Source organism: Lissotriton vulgaris, chromosome 7 (assembly GCF_964263255.1).
Source record: "Lissotriton vulgaris chromosome 7, aLisVul1.2, whole genome shotgun sequence".
NCBI classification, from domain to species: Eukaryota; Metazoa; Chordata; class Amphibia; order Caudata; family Salamandridae; genus Lissotriton; species Lissotriton vulgaris.
The window spans coordinates 426400263-426423508 of record NC_141695.1 but is presented as its reverse complement, the minus strand read 5'-3'; the positions used below and the strand labels follow the sequence as shown (position 1 = coordinate 426423508).

At 42.3% G+C, this 23246-nt stretch overlaps 1 protein-coding gene across 4 annotated transcripts in view; it reads left to right on the top strand.

Moving 5' to 3' along the window:
- Positions 1-23246, top strand: part of LOC147701782 (C-Jun-amino-terminal kinase-interacting protein 4-like) — an 861003-nt gene that overhangs the window by 466009 nt on the left and 371748 nt on the right. For 2 of the 4 annotated variants that reach the window (XM_086930413.1, XM_086930412.1), the window contains exon 13: positions 5443-5573. In XM_086930413.1, coding sequence (XP_086786539.1) covers positions 5443-5573 — 131 coding nt within the window. Of the gene's footprint in view, positions 1-5442; positions 5580-23246 lie in introns of all 4 variants that reach the window. The other 2 variants (XM_086930411.1, XM_086930410.1) reach the window with 1 other exon arrangement.

Sequence of the window (23246 nt, the reverse complement as noted above, 5' to 3'; positions counted from 1 at the left end):
AAAATGCGGTGAGTTCTTCCCTGCTGCCTGAAGAATGACTGGCGTGGTCCGCTCCTCCCCCTTACCATTGGGCTCACCTGCTGCAGATCGTTTTGAATCTCCGAACTGCAGCTACCAGGATGCTTAGTGAGACAGCACCTTGGGTTGGTGAAAATGGGGGGTGGATGAAAGTCTCGATGTTGTCGGACTCTTGATGTAGCAGAGTAGGGAACACCAAACTGCGCCAATGTTTTTAAAGCCTCTCCTCGAGTCCCCGTCATACCGTCACTGCCCTTGATTAACAAAGTCAAATGTGCAGGGGCTAAATGCAATGCGGTACTTGACATCGCGGATTTTACAACGCAAGTCATTACAACGACTTGCGTTTGAGGGCGCGGATTTAGGGATAATATAATTTTATATTCCAACACCAGTCCACGTAACAGTAGGGAAGGTGCTGGAATATAAAATTACAATATTCCTTAACCAACAGCGCCATCCAGCGCAAGTCGTAGTAACGACTTGCGTTGTAATGGCAGTGTGGTAAAGGTCGCGCGGTGTAAACATCACGTTGTAAACGACGTTTAACGTACAGGTAAACAGCAATGACGCGTTTCGGGCCCGAGACCCCTCGATCACATGCAGAGCATTTACTTCTTTTTTTTTAGTTTCTATTATATATTTTTTGTGTGTATATATATATATATATATATATATATATATATATATATATATATATATATACACACAAAAAAGGAGAGAACTCTGGGTAGTTCTCAAGTTTTCGTGGAAAGCAGCTCCTGTTAGAGCACTCTCAACACCAGCGGTGCGGCATGCGGTGCCCTTAGGTCGCGGTGCGAACAGCGGCTCGGTGGTGGCGTCAGATGGCATCATTAGTGAGTCCAGAGTCGCGGTGTGAGATGAAGGCGGTGCTGGCAGGCCACAGTGCAAGCAGTGGCGTCGTAGTTTCTGAAGCGTTGTCCTTGGCTGAGGAACTAGAGTCGATGGCGCTGGCATCCGTAGGCCAAGGCTGGGGTGCAGGATTAGGGAGACGCATCATGTAACTTTACGAGCAGTGCGCTTAAACCACGGTGCAAGCAGCAGCTTTGATTTCAGTGTGGAGTGTCGTCGTCGGGGATATCACAGCGTCGTCGTGAAGCAAGGCAGTGCGGAGTGCGGTGCCACAGGTCGCAGTGTGAGCAACGGCTCGGTGGCGGCATCAACAGGCATCATCGGTGAGACCAGGGTCACATTGCGGCGTTGCGGTGGTGCTGTCTGTGGTGCTTTTAGGACATTGAGTCGGCAGCGGTGTCGTAGACGTCATTGTGTTTCAGCACAAAATGCACAGTCCCCAATGCTGAGGGCAGAAGAGCTTGAAGTCTTTGCTGTTCCTGAGACTTCTTGAACAGGGGGCAAGCTCTACCTCAAGCTCTTTGAGAAACTCACAAGGGTAGATTTCAGAAAGTTCAGTCCAGTCCTTTCACTGCCTAAGACAGAAGCGGCCACTGCAGGCCAACCCAGCAAAGCACACACCAAAGTGGTAGTCCCTCCTCACAGCTTCTCCAGCTCTACGTCTTGGCAGTCTTCTTGATCCAAAAGAGTTCTAAAGTTCAGGGGTCTGGGCCCCAATATTTATATCCCGAAATCCTTTGATCTCTTAGGCAGAGAGTGTATGTGCCCATCCAGAACCAGTTCTGCCTTCTCTGGTGTTATTTCCTGGCAGGGGGTGGACATGGCATTGTCAGAGGCAGACCAGGCCCTTTGAGGTGCAAGGAAATCTCCTCCCCCTTCCCCCGTTGTATCCCAGGTCTATTCAGCCCTTTCCTGACCCTACCTAGACTATCTGGAGCCACTCCTGCTCCCCAGCCTTCTGTCATCCAAAGCCCAGACAGGCAATCCACAAACCAATAGAGGCACACGGGATGACTTAGCAAGAAAATACCTACTTTCTAAAAGTGGTATTTTCAAACACAGACTGTAAAAATCACCTTCACTAAAAGATGTATCTTTAGATTCTGAGTTCAGGCATACTAAACTTTATTTTCCCACCTAGTTCCCAGGGCCAGTTATGTTTATAAGATGTTATAAACAAACTTCCCATTCTGTCCCATGGGGAACAGGTAGCCTTGCAATAGTGAAAAACGAAATGGGCTGTAATTCACTATCCGGACATGCCACATACACCAGGGCATGTCCTACCTTTCACATACACTGCACCCTGCCCACGTTGTACCTTGCGTTAACAAAAACAGTGGTCCGCGACCTAATTCAATTCAGTGATTTTATCACAATAATATTCCTTAATTTGCTAACTTTGAGCCCAAATTAATTTTGCTCCTCGAATAAAATCCAGAATTATTCATACAAACACAGAGCCCAACAAATATATTGTATTTCTAGAAAAATAATACACTTTATTTATATAAAACAATGTATTTGTCCTTTTATAATTCAAAGGTTCAAAGTACAGTTTTTTACAATATTTACAATGTTTTTAAGGTATGAAATTCAGGGTGCTCATAGAGACGTGCATAGAATTAGTGCTCAAGAAATGGCGCGTGTGATTGAAAGAAAAAGAAGAGAGATTGGTGACAATTTTTACAAATGTATATACTGGTTTGATAATTTCAAACAGTATAAGCCTGTCCGCAATCAAAGTTCAGAGTCTAGTATGTCAGAATCTGGTTCATTTATTTAACACGTTTCACACTAGAATTCTAAGTGGTCCAGGGGGTTTAATAGGGGTGTCGACGTTTCGACCCGACTTAATGCGTATGGGGTGGTTGATAGCCTCTGCTTGCGGGTCTTCTTCAGGACTAGGGAGCACCCTGATGGTGATTCAGGTAGTCGTCATCAGTAATCGACCCAGGATCTATGTATCCGTGCCCCAGAATTGGTTGCACCATAAGAATTTAATCCACTCTCAATGGTGGTGAATTCACTCTATCGCATAATGAATTATACTGAGGAATTTTCTTTCATGGGGTAGGGATCCAGTGCATCATCCCAACTTATGGGAGATACTTCATATTTGTGCCGGTAAGGCCACTCTAGTAATAATTGCTTAGTTCTACCCCAACATCAGCATACGGCGTAGTCCGCTATGTAGCGCCGGTCGTCTGTACGGGGCAGTGCTGGCCACACCCATTTTAACGATTCAAGGGCTGTAAAGGTGGACTACATCTCCCAGAAATGCGGAAACATACGTGTAAGGGATAAAATGGGTGTGGCCAGCTCTGCTCCGTGAGCCTCTGAGGAAGTGATTTCATCACGAAACGCGTCAGGCAGAATGCTGTGGCAGCACGGACTGAGATGCAAAGCCGCGTGTACCGAATAAAGCTTTTAATGGGGAAAGGCTGGTTCGTGTTTGTGTGCCTCTCAACTTGTGGTTACCCCAGTGAGCGGGATGTTAAGAGCGGCAGACCAGCCGCCGAGAGAGCACCACTCCTTGTAAAGGGAAGGAGGCCGAGGGGCTTCATCTAAGGAGCTCTGACTAGAGCACGTACCGGGGTATTGCACGCTGCTGAACATCCCGGTGCCCATCCAGGGTTTCGATTGTGCCACGGCAGGAGCAACGATTCAAGGGCTGTAAAGGTGGACTACATCTCCCAGAAATGCGGAAACATACGTGTAAGGGATAAAATGGGTGTGGCCAGCACTGCTCCGTGAGCCTCTGAGGAAGTGATTTCATCACGAAACGCGTCAGGCAGAATGCTGTGGCAGCACGGACTGAGATGCAAAGCCGCGTGTACCGAATAAAGCTTTTAATGGGGAAAGGCTGCTTCGTGTTTGTGTGCCTCTCAACTTGTGGTTACCCCAGTGAGCGGGATATATATATATATGTATATATATATATCTATACTACTATTATAAAGAGAGAACTGTGTCCTTTGAGCCAGGTAAACTCGAAAAGTACACCACCAATCCAAACACCCAAGACATCTTTGGAAACCTCAGGGCAAGCAGAAGGACATAGGCTATATAAAAATATACGTTCTTTAAAAAATTTAGGAATAAAAAAAAAGTAGTCCCTTGCAAGTAGCTCCGGCCGCGACGTGCGTGATGACATCGGGAGCGCGGGGAGGAGTGGCGTTCAGGAGCAAGAGGAGCTGCGGACAGGCAGGGAGGAGCGGCGAGCTGCTGACAAGCGGTGAGGAGCGGCGGTGCAGTGGAGCAGTAAACTCAGCAGCGCGGGGAGGAGCGGCGGCTGAGGTAAGTGAAGCAGCCGCGGGTGCGCACCGAGGGACGGGCGTGGGCCATGAGTGCTCGCAAGCCTTTTACTCAAAGTCGGGACGTCGGGGGAAACAGCAGACAAGAGCCGTGGGTGCGCACCGAGGGACGGGCGGGGGCCATGAGAGCTTGCAAGCCTTTTACTCAAAGTCGGGACGTCGGGGGAAACAGCGAACAAGAGCCGCGGGTGCGCACCGAGGGACGGGCGGAGGGACTGGCGGGGGCCATGAGGGCTCGGAAGCCTTTTCCTCAAAGTCGGGACGTCGGGGGGAACAGCGGACACGAGCGCGGGCAGAAGCGGCCAGGACCAACAAAACAGGAGCAAGGAAACCCTGTAAGTACGCTCTGCTGCCCCCAGCCACCTTCTGCCCCGGGCAACGCTGGGGCGGGCTGCTAGTGTATATATATATATATATATATATATACACACACACACACACACACACACACACACACACACACACACACACACACACACACACACCCTCCCCCCTCCCCTCCCCTCCCCTCCCCTCCCCTCCCCCCTCCAGCAAGCAGAAGGAAGGGGCCACGCGAGGAAATGAGGAGAAAGGTCTAATGGGGAGCAGAACTGGCATAATGTATTTCGGCTAAATTGCCTAAGATGCATTCTTTTTTTTCTTTTTTCGCCGTCCACATACCCTACACTCTTTAGCAGTGTTCTTTTAGCTTCTAAATTACTCTGGGGCCTTCCTACAGTAACAAGTTCACAAATGTTTGAAAATAAGATTGTTTAAAGACAAAGAGACAAAATGACAAAGAGAATGTGGTTCTAGGTTCCACGTTACTCCTAGTCTGTGAATTCTCCCATTAGCAAAACCGTCCCTCATCCACCATACAGAAACTTAACTGTCTCTGAATTATTCATTAGAAAAATTAAAAACTGGCAACTGATCACCCTGCTTGCGGGAATGGGGCATGCCCTCATATGCATGTATGCCTGATAATGGTTTCACACATCTTTATATTGTAGCTATAGAAGCATTTTCGTACTGGGAGGCAACTGTATCAACAAATTGATCATACTAACGAGCCTGTGGCCTAGGAGTGTAGTAGTATAGGAGTATTAGGAGTAATGCGTTCTCCTTAAAGGTAACTTTATCCTTACCAATTGGAAGGAAATGTTTTTGTATGTTTGATGCCCTCTGTATGACATAAGAGTTTTCATTCAAACTTGGAGGTCTCATCTTATTACCCTTTGCTTTTTTTGACCAGGCAGATGTGCCAGCAGCCCAGCGCAAGAGGTTCACCCGGGCGGAGATGGCACGTGTGCTCATGGAGAGGAACCAGTATAAAGAACGGTTGATGGAACTTCAGGATGCAGTGCGCAGGACAGAAATGCTCAGGTTTGGGTAATGACTTTAAACTGGGAAACTTGGATTGAGGTCTGCAACCGTGGGGTTGCTATACATAAAGTTTCATACTTTAATTAAATGCTATGTTTATATGCATTTGTATCTTTAACATTTGAGGAAACACACCAAGTAACTACAACGCACAGTCCTCAGATGTACAAACTGCGCAAAAGTGAAGTCTTCAAAATACAAAGGGTAATCACGTTTAGTCCACTGATGGCAATCATTCGAAACCTTCCTGTGTGGATAGGCACAACACATTGCCTCATTGTGGTGAATAAGTTATCTTTTCACATTAACTGAACTGTCCATTATTACAGAACTATTCTACCTGATTTGGAGGTCATCAGCATAATCTATTTATCCAAATGTTGTAAAGCCTCTAATTTAACATTTAACCTGCTATTTTTTTCCCAGCCTACTTAGACAAAAATATCCAAAATCCAGTTACTGTTTGTTGCTATAATGTGCAAGAGAAACATGATCTACTCCGGCATCTTCCTTGGAGTCTGGTTCCAGACATTTGTGTCTGGTAAATGTATATTCAGGCCTCTGTGTAGCTGCTTTACATATCTCTGAAATAGGAACATGTCTCAAAAGAGCTGCAACAACAGCTTTTAGCTTTATTTGAATATGCTTTAGGTCTTCCAGGGAAAGATTTGCTTGCTAATTTGTAAAAACGTAAAATATGAAATACTATATATCTTGAAGTGGCTTGTTTTGTCGTTGATATACGTCCGGTACAGTATCAGTGGGACCTGAATAGTCCATGGCTAAGGGTTCCCAGCACAAATGTTATTCCTGCATTTTAGCAAAACATTTAGCAAAACATTTTACTGGATCATTCATTCATTCACTAAATCTTTATTTCGATTTATAAAAACATAAAAGATGCACAATAAACATTTTATACATGTTTGATGCTAAAAGCATGATTTAAAATTCAAGACATTCTTTTGATATTGAAAATAACACAGACAATGAAAATGTTATAAAAGATGCTATGCTTCTAATCCTATATAGGTAAAACCACAGGAGAATAAGTTTAATCGAGACAGCAACCAAAGTGCAGATTCTTTTGAAAGTGCATGTAAACAAAATGGAACAAAACGAGATCAGTTCGTTCAGACCACTACCCATTTTCAAAGTGCAAGTGCAAAAATAAGAAAGTACATGCTAGAAATTACAGCTACACATTAAAACATAAAAATTTCAGCCTTTTTTCTCTCTCAATATACCCACAGCAAATAAGAATCTACTGATACTAAAACAATTTTCTGTAAGGTATTAGTTTTTAGTATTCTGAAACGCTTCAGAACAAGACCTAGTTCCCAGGTTTCGACAAATGTGCTTTAGCCCAAGTTTATCAAACCATGTATGCACATGCTTAACCCACCGGAGAGTGTTAATTTTGTCTAACCCTAGGATCTCCTCTAACCCTTCCTTGTAACTAGCTAGTTCTGTTGTAGTCCATATTCGTACCCAAAACAACAAAGGACTCAATATGGCCTGATGTTCAATGTGTTTTATATCCAAGTCCATTACAATGGGTATGAAATGTGTACGCACACGAAGATGTAGCAGCGATCTAAAAACTTATTTTCTTGCCTGGCAAATGTGTTCCTACAGCTAGCCCCCCATATTTCTGCACCTCCTAGGGATACTGCTTGTACTCTGTATTTATATACTTCAAGTGCGGGGGACACTGCCTTTGTGATGCAATTCCCGTGTTTTTTTTTATTATTGGTATGGAGTTTTGACTCAAGATAGTCTTACTTTTTTCCAAATGTGGATGGCAGGTCATTTTGGTGTCTAGTGTTTTGCCTAGATAGTTAAAATGTGTCACATATTCTAGTTTTAGTTTTTGGACAGTTATATTGTTCTTTAATAATCTGTGTGGATTGACTGCCATATATTTTGTTTTGCTAGACTTAATTTCTAGGCCCTTGGAATCTCAATAAACACTAACAGAATCTAATAGCTTTTAAAGGCCCTTCGGGGTCTGCGCCACTAAAATAGTGTTGTCTGTAAATAAAAGAGCGGGTACTGGCACCCGACCTAACTTTGGTGAGTCACGTGAGCATCCCAAAAGGTAATTTGGAGCATCATTTGAAAATAGGTGTGGTGCCAGTACACAGTCCTGCCTTACACCTCTCTTTATGGGGGATTGTTCAGTAAACTCTCCCCTTGGACCCCATCTAACTTTTGCATATGCCTTGAAATGGCTTGTATTGTCGTTGATATACCAGTAATACAGGACAGTTATTTCCTAAACAGATGATCAGATTAACAATATCAGTGTCGATGTCCGGTACAGTATCAGTGGGACCTGAATAGTCCATTGCTAAGGGTTCCCAGAGACAAATGTAATTCCTGCATTTTAGCTAAACATTTTACTGAATCACTATTGCGGTAAAAATAAACAGGCTTGTTCAACCTCATGAAAGACTTACTATAATACACCCTTAGCTGTATCTCCCCCTTTTCTTATTCACACCTGGAAGATTTAAGTGGTACATCTAGCCAACTTTTCCCCAGTGGCCAGCAACCTCAGAGGACACTCAATGGATTTGCATGGAAAGATTAATACTCCTTCCTCTATGCTGGGTTTCATTGGCTCTATTAAACAAACATAAACAAAAAGCTTAATTTAAGACATATATATATATATATATATATATATATATATATATATATATATATATATATATATATTATGGCCCTCTTCACACTGAGTTTTGTCAAGATAAAGAAGTGAACAGTGTATTTGTAATTTACAAAAGAACCCAGTTAACCGTAGATCCTTATATAGTTTAAAAGTAGTAACTCCACTAATTAACAAAGATGAAGACTAATACACTCTTCCCCTCCATAAAGCTGTTATTAATGTATGTTTTTTGGAACACACCCATTTACCCAGCATCAATAACAAAAGTAACTTGCATTCAGTATAGTGTTTATCTAAATTCTAGTGTTGCTACAGGCCATTTTACGAAGTGGACTGTTTTCACAGTGATCAAGTGGTTCATTCTTAGTAATTGTGTGATAAAAAAGGAATATGACCTTCTAAATGAAGCACTAGTAAATATTTTTTTACAGGATGGTGATCCACATCTGTGATATTGGGCCAATTAAGTATTTTGGTTGCATACCACAGTGATGAAATCAAATGTGCTTCTTTTTCAGCAAAAACCATTTACCTTTGAAACAGTCAATTAAGGTCCTGTATTGAAGGAGTTCTACGTGTGAAGCGGATTGTTTCTCTCACTGTGTAATTTGAATTCTCAGTTGCTTGAAATTACCATTTTGTTCAATCAGAAGAAGTCTGTTTAGAATTTGTTTCCGCCAGATGCTGCATTGCTAGTTTCTCAATCAACCATGTATCTCACTTTTGGTGACCTTTTTTGCTAAGCATCTTATGGTTTTAAGTTTGATAACTTGGCATTGACAATCTCATAACGTGGGGAGAACATTTATATGTCTGTATTGTACAATGTCTTATTGTCTGTTATATTTGAATCGGTGTCTGTTTGATATGTATCTACAGAGTCCAAAAAAGTGACCTCCTTTCTCAAGGGAGGTACAGCGGGGATCAATGGAGCACCTCTTGGTAAACAATTTCCTTAACCAAGTCCAAAATAAGGGATAGCCGTTCATACAAGGTAGAGGAAGATTGATCAAATAAAAAGTTTCTTCTTGGCAAAACACCCTGGACCGTGTCAACCTTGCGGCCTTTATCACATTGCCTGCAGGGCACCAGTCCCTTCTCTTAAGCTCTCTAAAGTGGTAAACATTGTGAAAGGGCAAACATCACCAAGATAACATGGGCGCCATCTTAGAAAAATACATCATACATGCAAAATCAATCCAGTCTCCGTATAAAATTGCTAAATAGCTCCCTAAACTGTTAAACATCATGAAAAGACAAAAAAACAAAATAGCATAGGTGCCATGTTGGAAAAGTGTATCATGTATACAAAATCAATTAAGGCTCCGCATTAAAATGCGTAGACTTCTAAATAGTACTTATTAAACATACTTGAAAAATCAAGGTTCATTGAAGGGAGCCATATAGTACATCCAAAAACTAAAGATGAACAGTGATTGCTGAAAACATAAACCAGTTCCACGGATAAAGGTAATTCTCTAATCTTCGAGTGTATAGCAACTGACGTCAGTAATGTCTAACCACAAAAAAGCATGTATCACACAAGACAAATATACATACAAAGCAAAAAGTGTAGATAGTCACAACCTTGACATCTGTTAACATGAGCAAGTCCTATCCTTTGTACAAAGAAAGCAAAGGGTAAGAACAAAGGTCCCAGACTTGTCATATCTGATGGCAACCAGTGAATTGTCTGCCGTAGTCACCTTATCCCAGACTCGAGCCCAAGTGGGCTAATAACCAAGGCATATGGCAAGGGATACATGTGTCAGGAAGTCCTGATATGCATATAAAAGAACATATTGCAACACATGCCATATGTTGGGAGGACCAACTAAATCTCTGAGTATCTTGCTTCTTATGCCTCCAACATAAAATGTCTGGACTATAATATCCACGGTACACCCACAAGAAACGAAACCTGCAAAAAGCACTGTAACCGCAAAAGAGTGCTCCAAAGAGTCTCTTCCTTTTACCCTGTGGAAATATGAAGGAGGAGAGGAAAATCAGTTTAAAATAAATAAACAAAATCACAAAAAACGAAAAAGTGACTCTGAACTGGTACTTCATGATGTTGTGTGTTCGAACAGATTAATAATCTTCCAAATGGAGTTTAAGTTCCTCTTCAGTGTCCCACCGGCCAGGAATCTTGGACTAAAGATATATTACAATCTCCGATTCTTTCTGACTCAAAAGCAATTCTCTGTTCTTCCCATGTGCATTAAATAGGATATATTCAATGAAAAAGCATGGCAGTTAGCTTCTGTCACTGTAGGGTCTGTCATCGGGTCAGGGGGTAGTGAGGATCACATTTATCAATTGCTCTCTTATGTTCTAGGATTTTCTTCTTTACAGTGTGAATTGTGCTACTCCGATACCATTTATTGCAAGGGCATTGAGGATGTTAACTACATAAGAAGAATTATATGTAACAAATTGATTGATAGTTTTTGTCCCTTTCCCATACAGTACAGTGAAGGTTTTCCTTGGGGTAGTACGTCTTCAGGCTTTAAAATTCTTGCACGGGTAACTACAATTCCTGATATTGCTCACTGTGATGTCACTGCTAACAAGAAGGTCTTGCGGACCTTTACCCCTCCTGTACTGATACTGGTTTGTTATTCAAAAGAGAACTAGTTGTCAGATCACTCATGAGTATGCCTCAATTTTTTCTCACTTTCTTGGCAACACTCTTAGTCTTAATGTAAAAAGTAGTTATGAGTCTCTTGAGTGCATTGTCATCTGCAGTAGACACAGGAGAATTTTTGAAGAGACTGCAGTACTCAGTAATTTAAAAAATATTTTTCACTACCTATTACCATGTTGAAATACCAAACCTAATACTTACCTACATTATAAGGCATAACACAGAACCAAGGGAAACTGAAGCTGAAAACAACATGGTTGGCTTTAATTTTGTAAAGGCAGTCATTAGCCAATCCGCTAATGATTTGTCATCTCAGTATGCCTCTGTAGTACTGTAGTACTACAGCGGCCACAGATATAACTAATTTTTAAACACTTATAACATCTGTGCACCATAATATATCATCTTGTTGAATTTCGTACCAGTACAACTGAATGTTTTAACGCTAGACAAAATACAAAAGTCTATGTAAAATGCATCCCCTTGACCAAACACCGCAAACCTTTCTCTGCTCAGAGAATGAAACAAGGATAGTGGGTCTGCAAAGTTTCGCGTTTGCAGACATTCGCCAACTAGGTGCAAAGTTATTAAGGGACACATTTTAAAAATTCCTATCTCTGACCACCCTAACTACAACCACATCTGTTTAAAAAACACACATGTACAGTATATATATATATATATACATACAGCACCAATTAAGGAGACCAGTGCAACCGGCAAAACAAATGAACCTAACACTACATTGAAGGATAAATTTAAAATCTTAGAGAAGAAGAGTCGCGCCGAGCAGAGCAAATGGTGGGAGGCCAGGTCTTTAAAAATGTATATAGACGTGGACAGGGTCCCTCGTGGACTCCGCATTCTCCTGGCGCCCAGCTATGAGAAACCAAACCCTGCTCTAATGCGTGAATGGGCTGACTGTAATTTAGAGTCTTCCAAGAAACTATGCACATACTCATAAAACATGCCGATCTTGACAGAACTGAATTACTTGAAGAAATAAATAAAATCAATGAGGAAATAGATGCATTAAAGGAAGAAGATGAAGCAAATAAACTCAGGAAAGAAATGTGTATGAGGCTTAAAAAGGAGGAGGAAATCATTAAAAATAGAAAAACATACAAATTCTTTCGTGACAAAACCGATTTTGAAACTGGGCAGATTTTTACCTTTTCTAGGAAATATGAAGCGATAAGGAAATCCAGGCAGGCCAAAAAACAGCCCATAGTGAAACCAACAACAACCAGACCGATAAATGAGGAAACTGTTTCAACCAACAGCTCTGAACCAGATAGCGATCAAGAAAGGGCAGACAACGCAAGAGCGACAGGCCCAAAGAACACACTGGATGAGGAGCTGGAGATTTTTTGCGAGGACAGAAGGCAAACGCTAAGGCCTCGGACAAAACAACAGAACTACACCTCTCAAAGAACCGGAAGCGCAGAGAGCGGAGGAAGGCCAACAAACGTAGGTGGAACTCGCAAAAAGAGAGGAGGCTGGAACAAGAACAAATAATTCCCATTGACCTGGATAAGACTGTGGTAAACCTGGCAAATATTGAGTTGAGTCAGAGGGAAAAGGAAATACTGAGCCTGGGTCTATCATTTTGCCCGAGGAGGGATTTTAACTACGTCAACACCAGACTGGATGTCTTCAAGAGCACAAGAAAACTGAAGTTGAAAAAATACTTTGTTCTCAATAAACAGGAAGACACACGAACTACACTACCCAGTGACACCACTGTTGGAAATACAGCTTGTTCGCAAACAACAGCTGACTTAATGGAGTAGCTTGATGAAATGTGGCAATCGGGCTCATACAACGAGAGTGGGGAAGTGAATATACAATCTGTAGCAGGAACCTCGGGGCTCACCGTCTACCCGGCAGTGCTCAGAAAACCTCCTACCAAATTCAAAGCCAAGTCAACTTTCAATCCAGTCATGCTCAAAGACTCTATAGACTTTTCTCATGAGAAAGTAACCAACCAGTTGAAGGATCTAAACATTAAAATCCACAGGGGCAAGCACAAATGTAACAAACAGATGGCGGAGTATAGAGCTTTGATGGTCAAGCTGCAAAAGAATCGTAATCTTATAATTCGCGCTTCTGACAAAGGAGGAAACATTGTGCTGATGCACAGAGAAATGTATCTAAAGGAAGCCCTATTGCAGCTTAATGACAGAACCTGTTATACAAAATTCACAGGATTAGAGCTGAAAGCTGTGTACACGGACTGTCATTAAAAAATTGTCCAAATGGAAATTGAAAGGCCTAATCACCAAATCTGAGCATAAATTCCTTAAAAATGACCATCCCATTGTGCCAACAATGTACTTTTTGCCCAAACTACATAAGGACCCTCTAAACCCTCCTGGGCGTCCGATTATTTCAGCCAGAAACAGTTGCACTGAGCACATGTCACAGTATGTGGATTTTTTCCTGCAGGAGGAAGTAAAGAAACTGCCGTCATACATAAGTGATACTAGTGATTTTTTGTTAAAAATCCAAAACCTAACATGGAAACAAGACTACCTATTAATTGCACTGGATGTGTGTTCATTATACACAAGTATCATACATTCAGACGGCCTTAATGCAATGAACTTCTACCTGCAGAGAGCACAACCAAACATGACAGAGCACAACAATATGTTGGTGGACATGGCGAAGTTTTGTCTAAACAGCAATGTTTTTATGTTCAACAACATGATGTATAGGCAGCTACAGGGTGTTGCCATGGGGTCCAGCTTCTCTTCTAGCTACTCGTGCTTGCACATGGGCTATTGGGAGGAGCTGGTCCTCATGGTGGAACACGCAGAGACAGTGCAAAACAGGGTGGTAACCTGGTGGCGCTTTATTGATGACCTGTTTATTGTGTGGAGGGTGATACAATATCAGCAGAAACATTTATAACAAACATCAATAACAACAACTTGAACCTCCAATTTACTGCCACTATAAGCGATACATCCATTCCATTTTTAGACACAGAAGTCTTTGTTGAACACAACAACTTAGAGACCAGATTGCACCGCAAATCCACCGCCGGGAACTCTACCTTACACGCCAGAAGTTCACATATCGAGCATCTAGTCAACAGCATCCCATATCGGGAGATGCTAAGGCTTAAGAGGATCCACAGTAGGGAGAGTGACCTGAAAGACGCCCAAAGAGAGAGCAAAAACGGATTTTTACAGAGATGGTATTCTAATAAAATTATAGATGCAGCTAAACAAAAAACTGCACAAAGAGACAGATCCGAACTGTTGTCAGGACACACCAAGTTACCGCTTGAAGGGGAAACCATAGTCACTAGGCCACCTGAATTCAGGATAATTGTGCAGTACAGCGCACAATTTAAACAAATCCAATCTATCATCAGCAAGAATTGGCCACTAGTCCTTAGTGACCCAGTGATAGGGAGTGATCTCCCAAAAAGACCTTCTATTACTTACAGCAGGGGGCAGTCTATGAGGGACGAGCTAGTAAAAACCAGCCCAGAAGTCTTAGAGTCAACAGTATGGTATCAAACACATACAGGTTTTTTAATTGTAAGGTATGCAAGGCTTGCCAACAAGCAGTCAACAAATCCTGCTACCTCTCGCCATTTGACAGGAGGGAACACAAAATAGACAAGGTGTTAACTTGTAAAACCGAATACGCCGTCTATGTCTTGATATGTCCCTGTGAACTGCTCTATGTCGGGAGTACCAAACATCCCGTACATAAAAGAATCCTTCAACATCTAAGAGCAATTGACAATCAAGACAACACCTATCCTGTCGCGAGACATTTTAAAGCCAAGCATGACTCTAAGAGCAACAAACTTAGGTACTATGCAATAGACTGCGTACCAGCAAGTAGACAAGGTGGCAACCGAGAGGCCAAACTTTGCCGCCTTGAGACTCATTATATACTTGCGCTTAATACTAAGCACCCTTCAGGTCTTAACATTACCGAAGATCTTTACACATGTTTATAGTGGGTAAACCTGAGGCACTAATGGCATAGGATTTACTTCATTTGCACTATCAATTAGCATATTTTATGGATTTTAGATACATATTTATTCTGATGAAGACTTTTTTTTAATCTGTTTTGTAATGCCATCTTTTAGCAATGAAATTTACTGTGATGGTCATTTTAGATATACTTAAATTATAAATCAATTTTAGCCTTTATATACCTTTTAAGGTTTTTATAGGTGTAATAATTAATTGATTTGCTTGTGTATATTTTGCTGTTGATGGTTGACAATGTACAGATTGAAATTCATTTATAGATATGAATTTCTAGATCCATATATGATATGCGTTGTTTTGCACATAAATTGTGGCCAGTCTTTTACCACTATGGTATTTCAATGGCACTACATCCTTTCCCAATACAAGTGACTCCTTCGGCGATTAACTCTTATGCCCGTTTGCACTTTATCTCCATCCCTTTGGGACCTGTAACTATTGGACATTTCAAGCGTATGGGGCTCCATACTGATTCACCCATAAATGCACCCAGGGATTTAAGGAAAACATGCTGCTATATTCTAAGTCTGTTGATTTAGTACAAACATCAGGATTCAAGCCGCACTGAGATTTAACAATAATGAATTTATTTATTTTATTCACCTTTATTTACTTTTTCTCACCTTCACGAAAATCAGGCATTGCATGTTTTTATACCAGTACACAGGTTTGCATTTATTTTTAGTGGCCAAACTTACATACATAGCATCTTTGGTATTCAAAATGAATTGATAAAAGAAAAAGATTTTGTAGTTCACAAACCAGGATTTCTTCTATGTTTATGTAACCTGTAGGCCAATACCTGTAACGTCAGCAATGTATTTAAACCAATGCCAAAAACTTACCTGTGTCATGTGATCAAGCACTCTGTGCAGCACGAAACGCGTCATGGTGGCTGGGAGCACTAACACCGAATAAACCACCTTGCACAAAACTTGGGTCCGTGTTTTCAGGACGAGCTGAGCCTGCCTTGCAGCCGGATTATCCTTGGAATATATATATATATAGATATATATATATATATATATATATATATATATATATATATATATATATATATATATATATACTGAGATTCAACTAAGTTAGCAATTTTATGTTGATAGACTACATTACTTCCCTTACACTTTTGTTGTTTAGATCAAAAGGATTTTGACATTTGACAAAAATAGGAAATTCACCAGAGGCGGTGGGGGCAGGGGCCGTGGGGTTAGAGAAGAAAAAAAAAGACTTGTGTGCTGGCCACCGCCTCTCCTCCGCTATTCCTCAGTTCCTGGCTTCCAGAAGCAGCCAGCCTCACAAACTCCCCTAGCTAATCCCAACACTCCTGTCAACAGCATGACCCCAGCGTCGTGATTGATCTGAGTGCCGTGGTTCGGCGCTCATACGGGGACTGGGAGCCTGTGCATGTTCTCCACCCAGGCTGTGCAATACAGCCAGGTGGGGAACATGCTAAGTGCGCATGACTGTTTGGCCGACCAAAGACAGCAGGCCAAACCATCATGTGACTTTAAGTGCCCGCCCTCCTCCCTCTGCTGGCTGTGACTACAAATCAGCCCTACGCCGTCCCTTAAAAACGACTCAGTACGGAAAAATAAAATGATAATAACATTGCCGTATCTTTTTATTTTTCCTTTTAGCATTGCTCAAAGAGTAGCGGAGTGGCACTCCTCCGCCTTAGCGTAGGAGCCGATGCTGAAATTCACCAGTTTGTAGTTCCTGGAATAGCAGCCATGTACCCAACATAATCTTATGAGGGATGCATACCAACTTGTTATATATGAGTGGCCAATGGCTAGAACTTGACTCACTACAGACACCTAGAGAGGGTAAGAGACCTGGATTAAACTATCATCAGTAGAATCTGTTTTGTGACAGACATCAGATGAGACGGTTGGTTGGTCATTGGTAGTGGTATTTTCTGTGAAGATAATAGCCCTTGTTAAGCATTTAAATTAGATATCAATGCATTTGGCGTATTCCTATTAATCTTTTGAAATAGCACCTTAAATGTGTTTTTTGCATGCTCTGCAAATGATATGCAACTTAAATTTTGAATTTCAGTAGATTTGTGGTCAAATCAATGCCAGATGGTATCTCTGACTGGTGTGTTTTGGAGGTTGTAGAGGTATAGCGCAGTAGCTTTGGTCTTTAGCCATTCATCTTAAGTGGAACGAAGATTGTTTATGTAATATGAAAATGTAACCTGAATAGAAATTTGGAGACAAGCTTAATCTGATTTCTGCCTGCTGCATCGCATAACCTTTTGGGGACATTGCTGACTGCTTTCCTATGGAGTCCATACTTGTCTAATCCATTAACCCAGTTGAGACGCTGTTTCTCCATTCAAGCAGTGGTGTCATCTGAAGGGGCTGCCTGTCAGCTGAAGATTTCCTGCCTGTCGCCGCTTCACTAAATTACTGTATGTGGTGCAACGCTGTTTCCTGTCAGACGTCGAGCGATCCTTTCAGGAGGAGTCTAGGTGAAGTCGCTGCCTCATGAAATCAGTGCATTGGGTGCGAAGCTGTTTCCGATCAGCTGTCAAGAGATTCCTGTTCGGAGGAGTCTGTATGGCATGCTTTTCAGGTGCCCCAGTCTCCTTCAAGCCGCTGTGTGAGAAGAGCGCTATTGGTGGTTCGTCACGCACCTGATGCTTCGCGCATGATTCGCCTCAGTGAGTCGCCTGCAAACCAGCCCTTGTCCTGTTTACACGGAGCTCCAGGGGTAAATCATAGTGCACACAGCTGTGTTCCAGTAAAACCTCTTTGACCACCCACGTCACCAAGTAAGGTCTTCACTGTTATTTGTGCCGCTAGCGCTCTTATTCCTCTCACTAACCTGCCGCCTCAGACTTTCCTGTCAGCTGTCAGAATTTCTACTTGTCCATCGCTTGCGCTTTGCACCATCTCAGCATTCCCGCCACAGTGATACGCACACTTTACAGCCCTACAGTGCGTTCACTCCACGGTGATACGCACACATTACAGTCCAACAGTGCGTTCACTTCTCGTGATGCGCACACCTTACAGTCCCACAGTGCGGTTACCTTCACAGTGATACGCACACCTGCAGTGTCTAACAAGTCGACCCATGTGCGTGTTTTTCTCTCTGTGATAAGCACACTTGTATGGCAGTAATTACTTAACTTCCACGCAGTTACTACAGTTTTCTACATCGTAGACCTTGCGAAATCCTTACTTCTGTAAATCCATTACACACCCGCCACAGAACCGGAGTTCATTTAATGTTGGTACAGTTTCCATTTATACACCGCACTCCGATAGAAGCGGGGAACCCCTTTGTCCTCATAGAACTTATTACTCTCAAGTCTTCAATAGTCTTGGTTATTGTCCCTTTTCTCCTCATTCTAGACCTTGCGAAATCCTTACTTTTGTAAATCCATTATCCAAGCGCCACAGAACCGGAGTTCTTTAATGTTGGTACAGTTTCCATTTATACACCGCACTCCGATAGAAGCGGGGAACCCCTTTGTCCTCATAGAACTTATTACTCTCAAGTCTTCAATAGTCTTGGTTATTGTCCCTTTTCTCCTCATTCTACCTTGCCAATCAGTATGGGTACCCCAGGTATTAGTCAACCACCGTCCTTTTTGAATGAAAGTGATGAACCAGAGATCCATTGGAAGGAATGGACCAAGTTATTTGAATCATACTTGATTGCCATGGGAGGGGAAAGGTTCTCGGCAGTACGCAAGCAACACATTCTTTTACATAATTTGGGAGTGTATGGTCGCAAAGTGTATGAAACAATACTAGAACCGGAAGTAGAAGTGGATGATGACCTAGATGTGTATGACATTACTCTCATAAAGTTAGAAAAGCATTTTGGGGACAAAATAAATGTGTTTTTTTGAGCGCCACACATTTTTTAAAAGGAAAGAGTGAATCGGTCAAGCGTCTCCAAGCTGTACTGCGAGGCCTCACTCAATTGTGTGACTTTGGCGGCGAACTTAATGACTCTCTGATAAGGAATCAATTGGTCAGATGCACAAGTAACCGTCGTATACAGGAAAAGTTACTAGCCAAAAACCCCACACTTGAAGAAGCAATCTCCCTATCTCAAGCAGATGAGCACACAGTCAAATGCATGAGAGAAATAAAAATAACGTAAGAGGTAGTTGCTTCTGTACATGTAGAAGAGCCTAATGGTGACGTCCTTAAAATAAAGGGGAATCCTACAACAGGCCTATGAGAGAACACTTGGATCTAAAATGTCATTGAAGCAAAAGTAATAACCACTTGGCCAACAGTCCACACTGTTATGCCCGTAGTGTCCCATGCAAGAAGTGCAACAGGAGAGGTCGTTTAGCCAGGGTTTGTAGGGATGGAGTTCACAGCCACGTCAAAGCAGTTAATGGTGAGAGTGAACAACAGAAATTTGTATTTCAAGTGAAAAGTGCAAACAGTGGTACTAGACCGGAATAACTTAAGTGTAAGGTGCAACTTAATAATAGACCCGTAGAAATGTTCGCAGACTCTTTTTCACCCTTTACTTTGCTAAACATTGATGATTACAAAGAATTTTTGGGAGATCAAATATAGTAGGCTGGCAACACCAGAAGGAGTTGGGCATTATACTGGACCCCAACAATAGGGATCAAGTAATACTAGTGGAAGATTATAAATGGGGTAAGTCACTATGTCATAAATTTCCTAGTCTTTTCTCTGATGACCTGGGACTTTTGAGGAACTTTCAACACAAGATAAAAGTCAAACAAGGAGCAATGCCTGTGGTTCATAAAACCCGCCCGTTCCTCTTCTCATGAGGCAGCCTCTTAAGAATGAGCTGGACAAGTTATGTCAAATGGGCGTCATATAACCCATTGACTCTTCTGAGTGGTTGGCACCCATAGTCCTAGCTTCTAAGGCCAATGGGGAAGGTATCCGCATCTGTATTGACTTACAGAGGCTTAATGACAATATTTAGGTCGACAGATTTCCCCTCCCCAATATAAACGAAATATTGAGCACCTTGAGGAAAACCAAATTTTTCTGTCATCGATTTTCCATGGCATACCATCAGGTAGAATTACACCCTGAGTCGAGACCTTTAACTGCATTCTCTTCACCCTTTGGGGCATATATGTTCGTTAGGATGCCATTTGGACTTTGCCGCAGTTTTCCAAAAGATGGTGCAGCAAGTAATTGGTGGCATCCCGAACACAATGCGTTTTCAAGATGACATATTGATTTATGGTTCGTCTGCCGAAGAACACGATAATGTCTTTAAAACTGTATGCAAATGTCTAACAGAGGCAGGGTTGACAGTGAAACTTGATAAATGCAAGATCAAAGTGGGAGCAGTAGATTATCTGGGACACCCTATCTCTCAAGATGGCCTGAGACCTAAACGCAGTTTAATTCAAGTTTTGCGAGATGCCCCGTACCCTACGACTAAAGAAGAACTCAAGTCCTTTTTAGGCCTCATTGAGTAAATGACCAAGTTTGTTCCTCAGTTTTCAGACAAGTCCGATGGGTTAAGAGATCTGTTAAAAAAAAAAAAAAGAATTCATATGGGAGGAGAAGCACAGTGAAATGGTAAACAAATTGAAGCAGGAAATCATAGTCACAAGCCCTGGGACAGGTCGACCATAGGACAAAAACCATAGTAAGCATTAAAAAGGATAAACGGGCACATGAAAATCAATTCTGGAGTAAACTGGTGTGGGAAAGTAAGCAAAAAAATTCAAGGAAATTCTGGGCGCTTATTAACCACACCAGCTTAGGAACAGTGTGTATGGGATCGGCTAATATTCCGGAATCAGTCTGGGCCAATTTCCTATCCGACCACTTCAAGTCCCCTGATTATCCAAGCTCCATCGGAAACATCATCGTAACTGAGACTAGCTAAGGGCATGGCCCCACATGGAGTATAACACAGGAAAGGGTCTCAAAACTATTGTCAACAGCAAGATCGGATGGGGCGCCAGGCCCAAACGGCCTGCCACAGACTTTGTTTAACTCCGATATTGCCCTCTGGTCGGGAACATTGGCCAATCTATTTAACTACGCATTAAGGACATCCACAATCCCAGAGTCATGGCGGGGAGCCATAATACACCCGATTTATAAATCCGGATCCCATGCACAACCGAGCAATTATAGACTCATTGCCCTCCTGGACATTGAAGCAAAGCATTATGCAGGTCTCCTATTAGAGGACCTAAGGTTATGGGTAAAGGACAATAAGCTATTGCCAATGAACCAGACAGGGTTTGTGGCAAACTCTTGAACCCGTACCAATTTGCTAGCAATATCCACCGTAGTCGACAGGGCAGTTTTAACCTCAAGATTAGTTCATTGCTGCTTTGTCGACTTCAAAGCAGCATTTGACAGAGTCCCCAGGGAGGCCCTATGGGCCAAACTAAAGATGTGGGGGATCCCAGATAAACTACTAGAGGGAATTATTCAGCTCCACACCAGGACCTGGGTGCGGGTGAAGTTGGGGACCGGCACACACCTCTCACGCAAAATAATGACAACTAGAGGAGTGAAGCAGGGTTGTGTGCTGGCCCCTCTTCTTTTTAATCTATTTGTAGCAGACCTGTCGGCGGCCCTAGACGACATTAACAGCCACTCCCCGAAGGTGGGTGGCATGACCCTAAGCAATCTTTTATATGCCGATGACTTGGTTCTCTTTAGTTTAACCAGGGTAGGGTTACAAAGACTCCTCGACAAACTGTTTGATTATACGATCAACAACCAACTCGAGGTTAACCTAAAGAAAACGCAAGTAGTTACATTCGGCAAGAAACGACATACAGGGGGCGGTTGGTCATTCAATAATGCCAGTCTAGAAACTGGCCAGTCCTATAAATACCTAGGCGTCCACCTGGACTCAAAATGTGGTTACAAAAAACAGCGAGGAGAGATCGGAGCCAAAGCAGTGACCCTGATGGTCTCAATAGGTAAACTTGCGAAAGATCTTTCCGGTCCAACCTTGGCTCCCCTCTTGGAGGTATTGAGAGCAAAGGTTGGCCCTACTTTATCCTACGGCATTGAGATTTTTTGTGGCAAAATGAACACAACCCTGAACCAACAGACAACCAAAATTTACAAAAGGGTGCTCCGGCTGCCAAATAACGCCTCAGCAGCACAGATAAGGTTGGAGATGGTGCTGTTAAACTACGAGGCCACTGCCAATGGGGCATACCTTAACTTGTGTCACAAGTTAAGGCAAGCTGAGCCAGGCACTTTAGAATCCCTTGTCTGGCAAGAAATCAGCCAGATTAACTCGGGGGGTTTGTATGGACGCCTTCTCACAGACGCCATTAAGCAAATGTCAGCAAGCGATCTGTGGGCTCTAAACCCAGGACATATAGCTTTTAAAAAAGCTATTAAAAAATGTGTGAGAATGACCTCCTGTCTTACTGACAAAGCACTTTTTCTAAAACGTAGTCATGCCTGGGCCATGATAAATTCCTACAGACACGCAGACCCAGTTTGCTATCTGGCCAGCACATACCCATTATACTTGAAACGCGGCTTTATTGCCATCCGAATGGGCGACTGGCATTTCTTGCAGGACCTCCCACCATGGCGACGTACATCGGAAGATCTTTCCTGTAGAGGGTGTGGGAAAACAGCGGAAACCATGTTGCATGTAAGTTGCCTCTGCCCAGCCCTTAACGCAGAACGTAGGTCCGGACTAAAATTAGAATGGAACAGGCTGGGGGTTCGGACTTGCAGGCAAGCCATCATGGCTGCTGTAAATCCAGAAAATACAGTGCTAAATATAAAATTTACAAAATTTGTTCAGCAAGCATATTACATCTTTAACTTAAGGAGGCCATGTTAAAGTGCTTAACCTTTTTCTCTCATCGTAATCAGTAAAAACTGGCATTATCCTTAGCAAGGTCAAAAATAATCTGGCGATAATCAATGTAAGCTGGTGCCTTGTTTTAACTTTTGTGATTCTAAAAACATTTTATGAGACAAAATCCCTGTTTTTATAACGATTGGAAATGGATTGTGTTTATATATCAATATCTGTGTTGCTATTTTCTAGAAGTTTTTAACCTAAGTTTTGGTCAGGCTGTGAACTGTAAATTCTTTTAAAGATATGTTTTATATCTAAATAAAGATTATTATTATTATTATTATCATAGTAAGCACTAACTCGTCCAACAAAAGTTTAGGAGCAAACTTATCACAAAAAGGGGATGAGGGTGAAACTATCATAGTCTTCGCATCTCGGAGTCAAACAGAACGTAATTACTCTGTAATTGAGAGGGGAGCCTTCACATGCTACTGGGATATTAACCATTTTAAATTCTTTCTGTGGGGCACAAAATTCACCGTCAG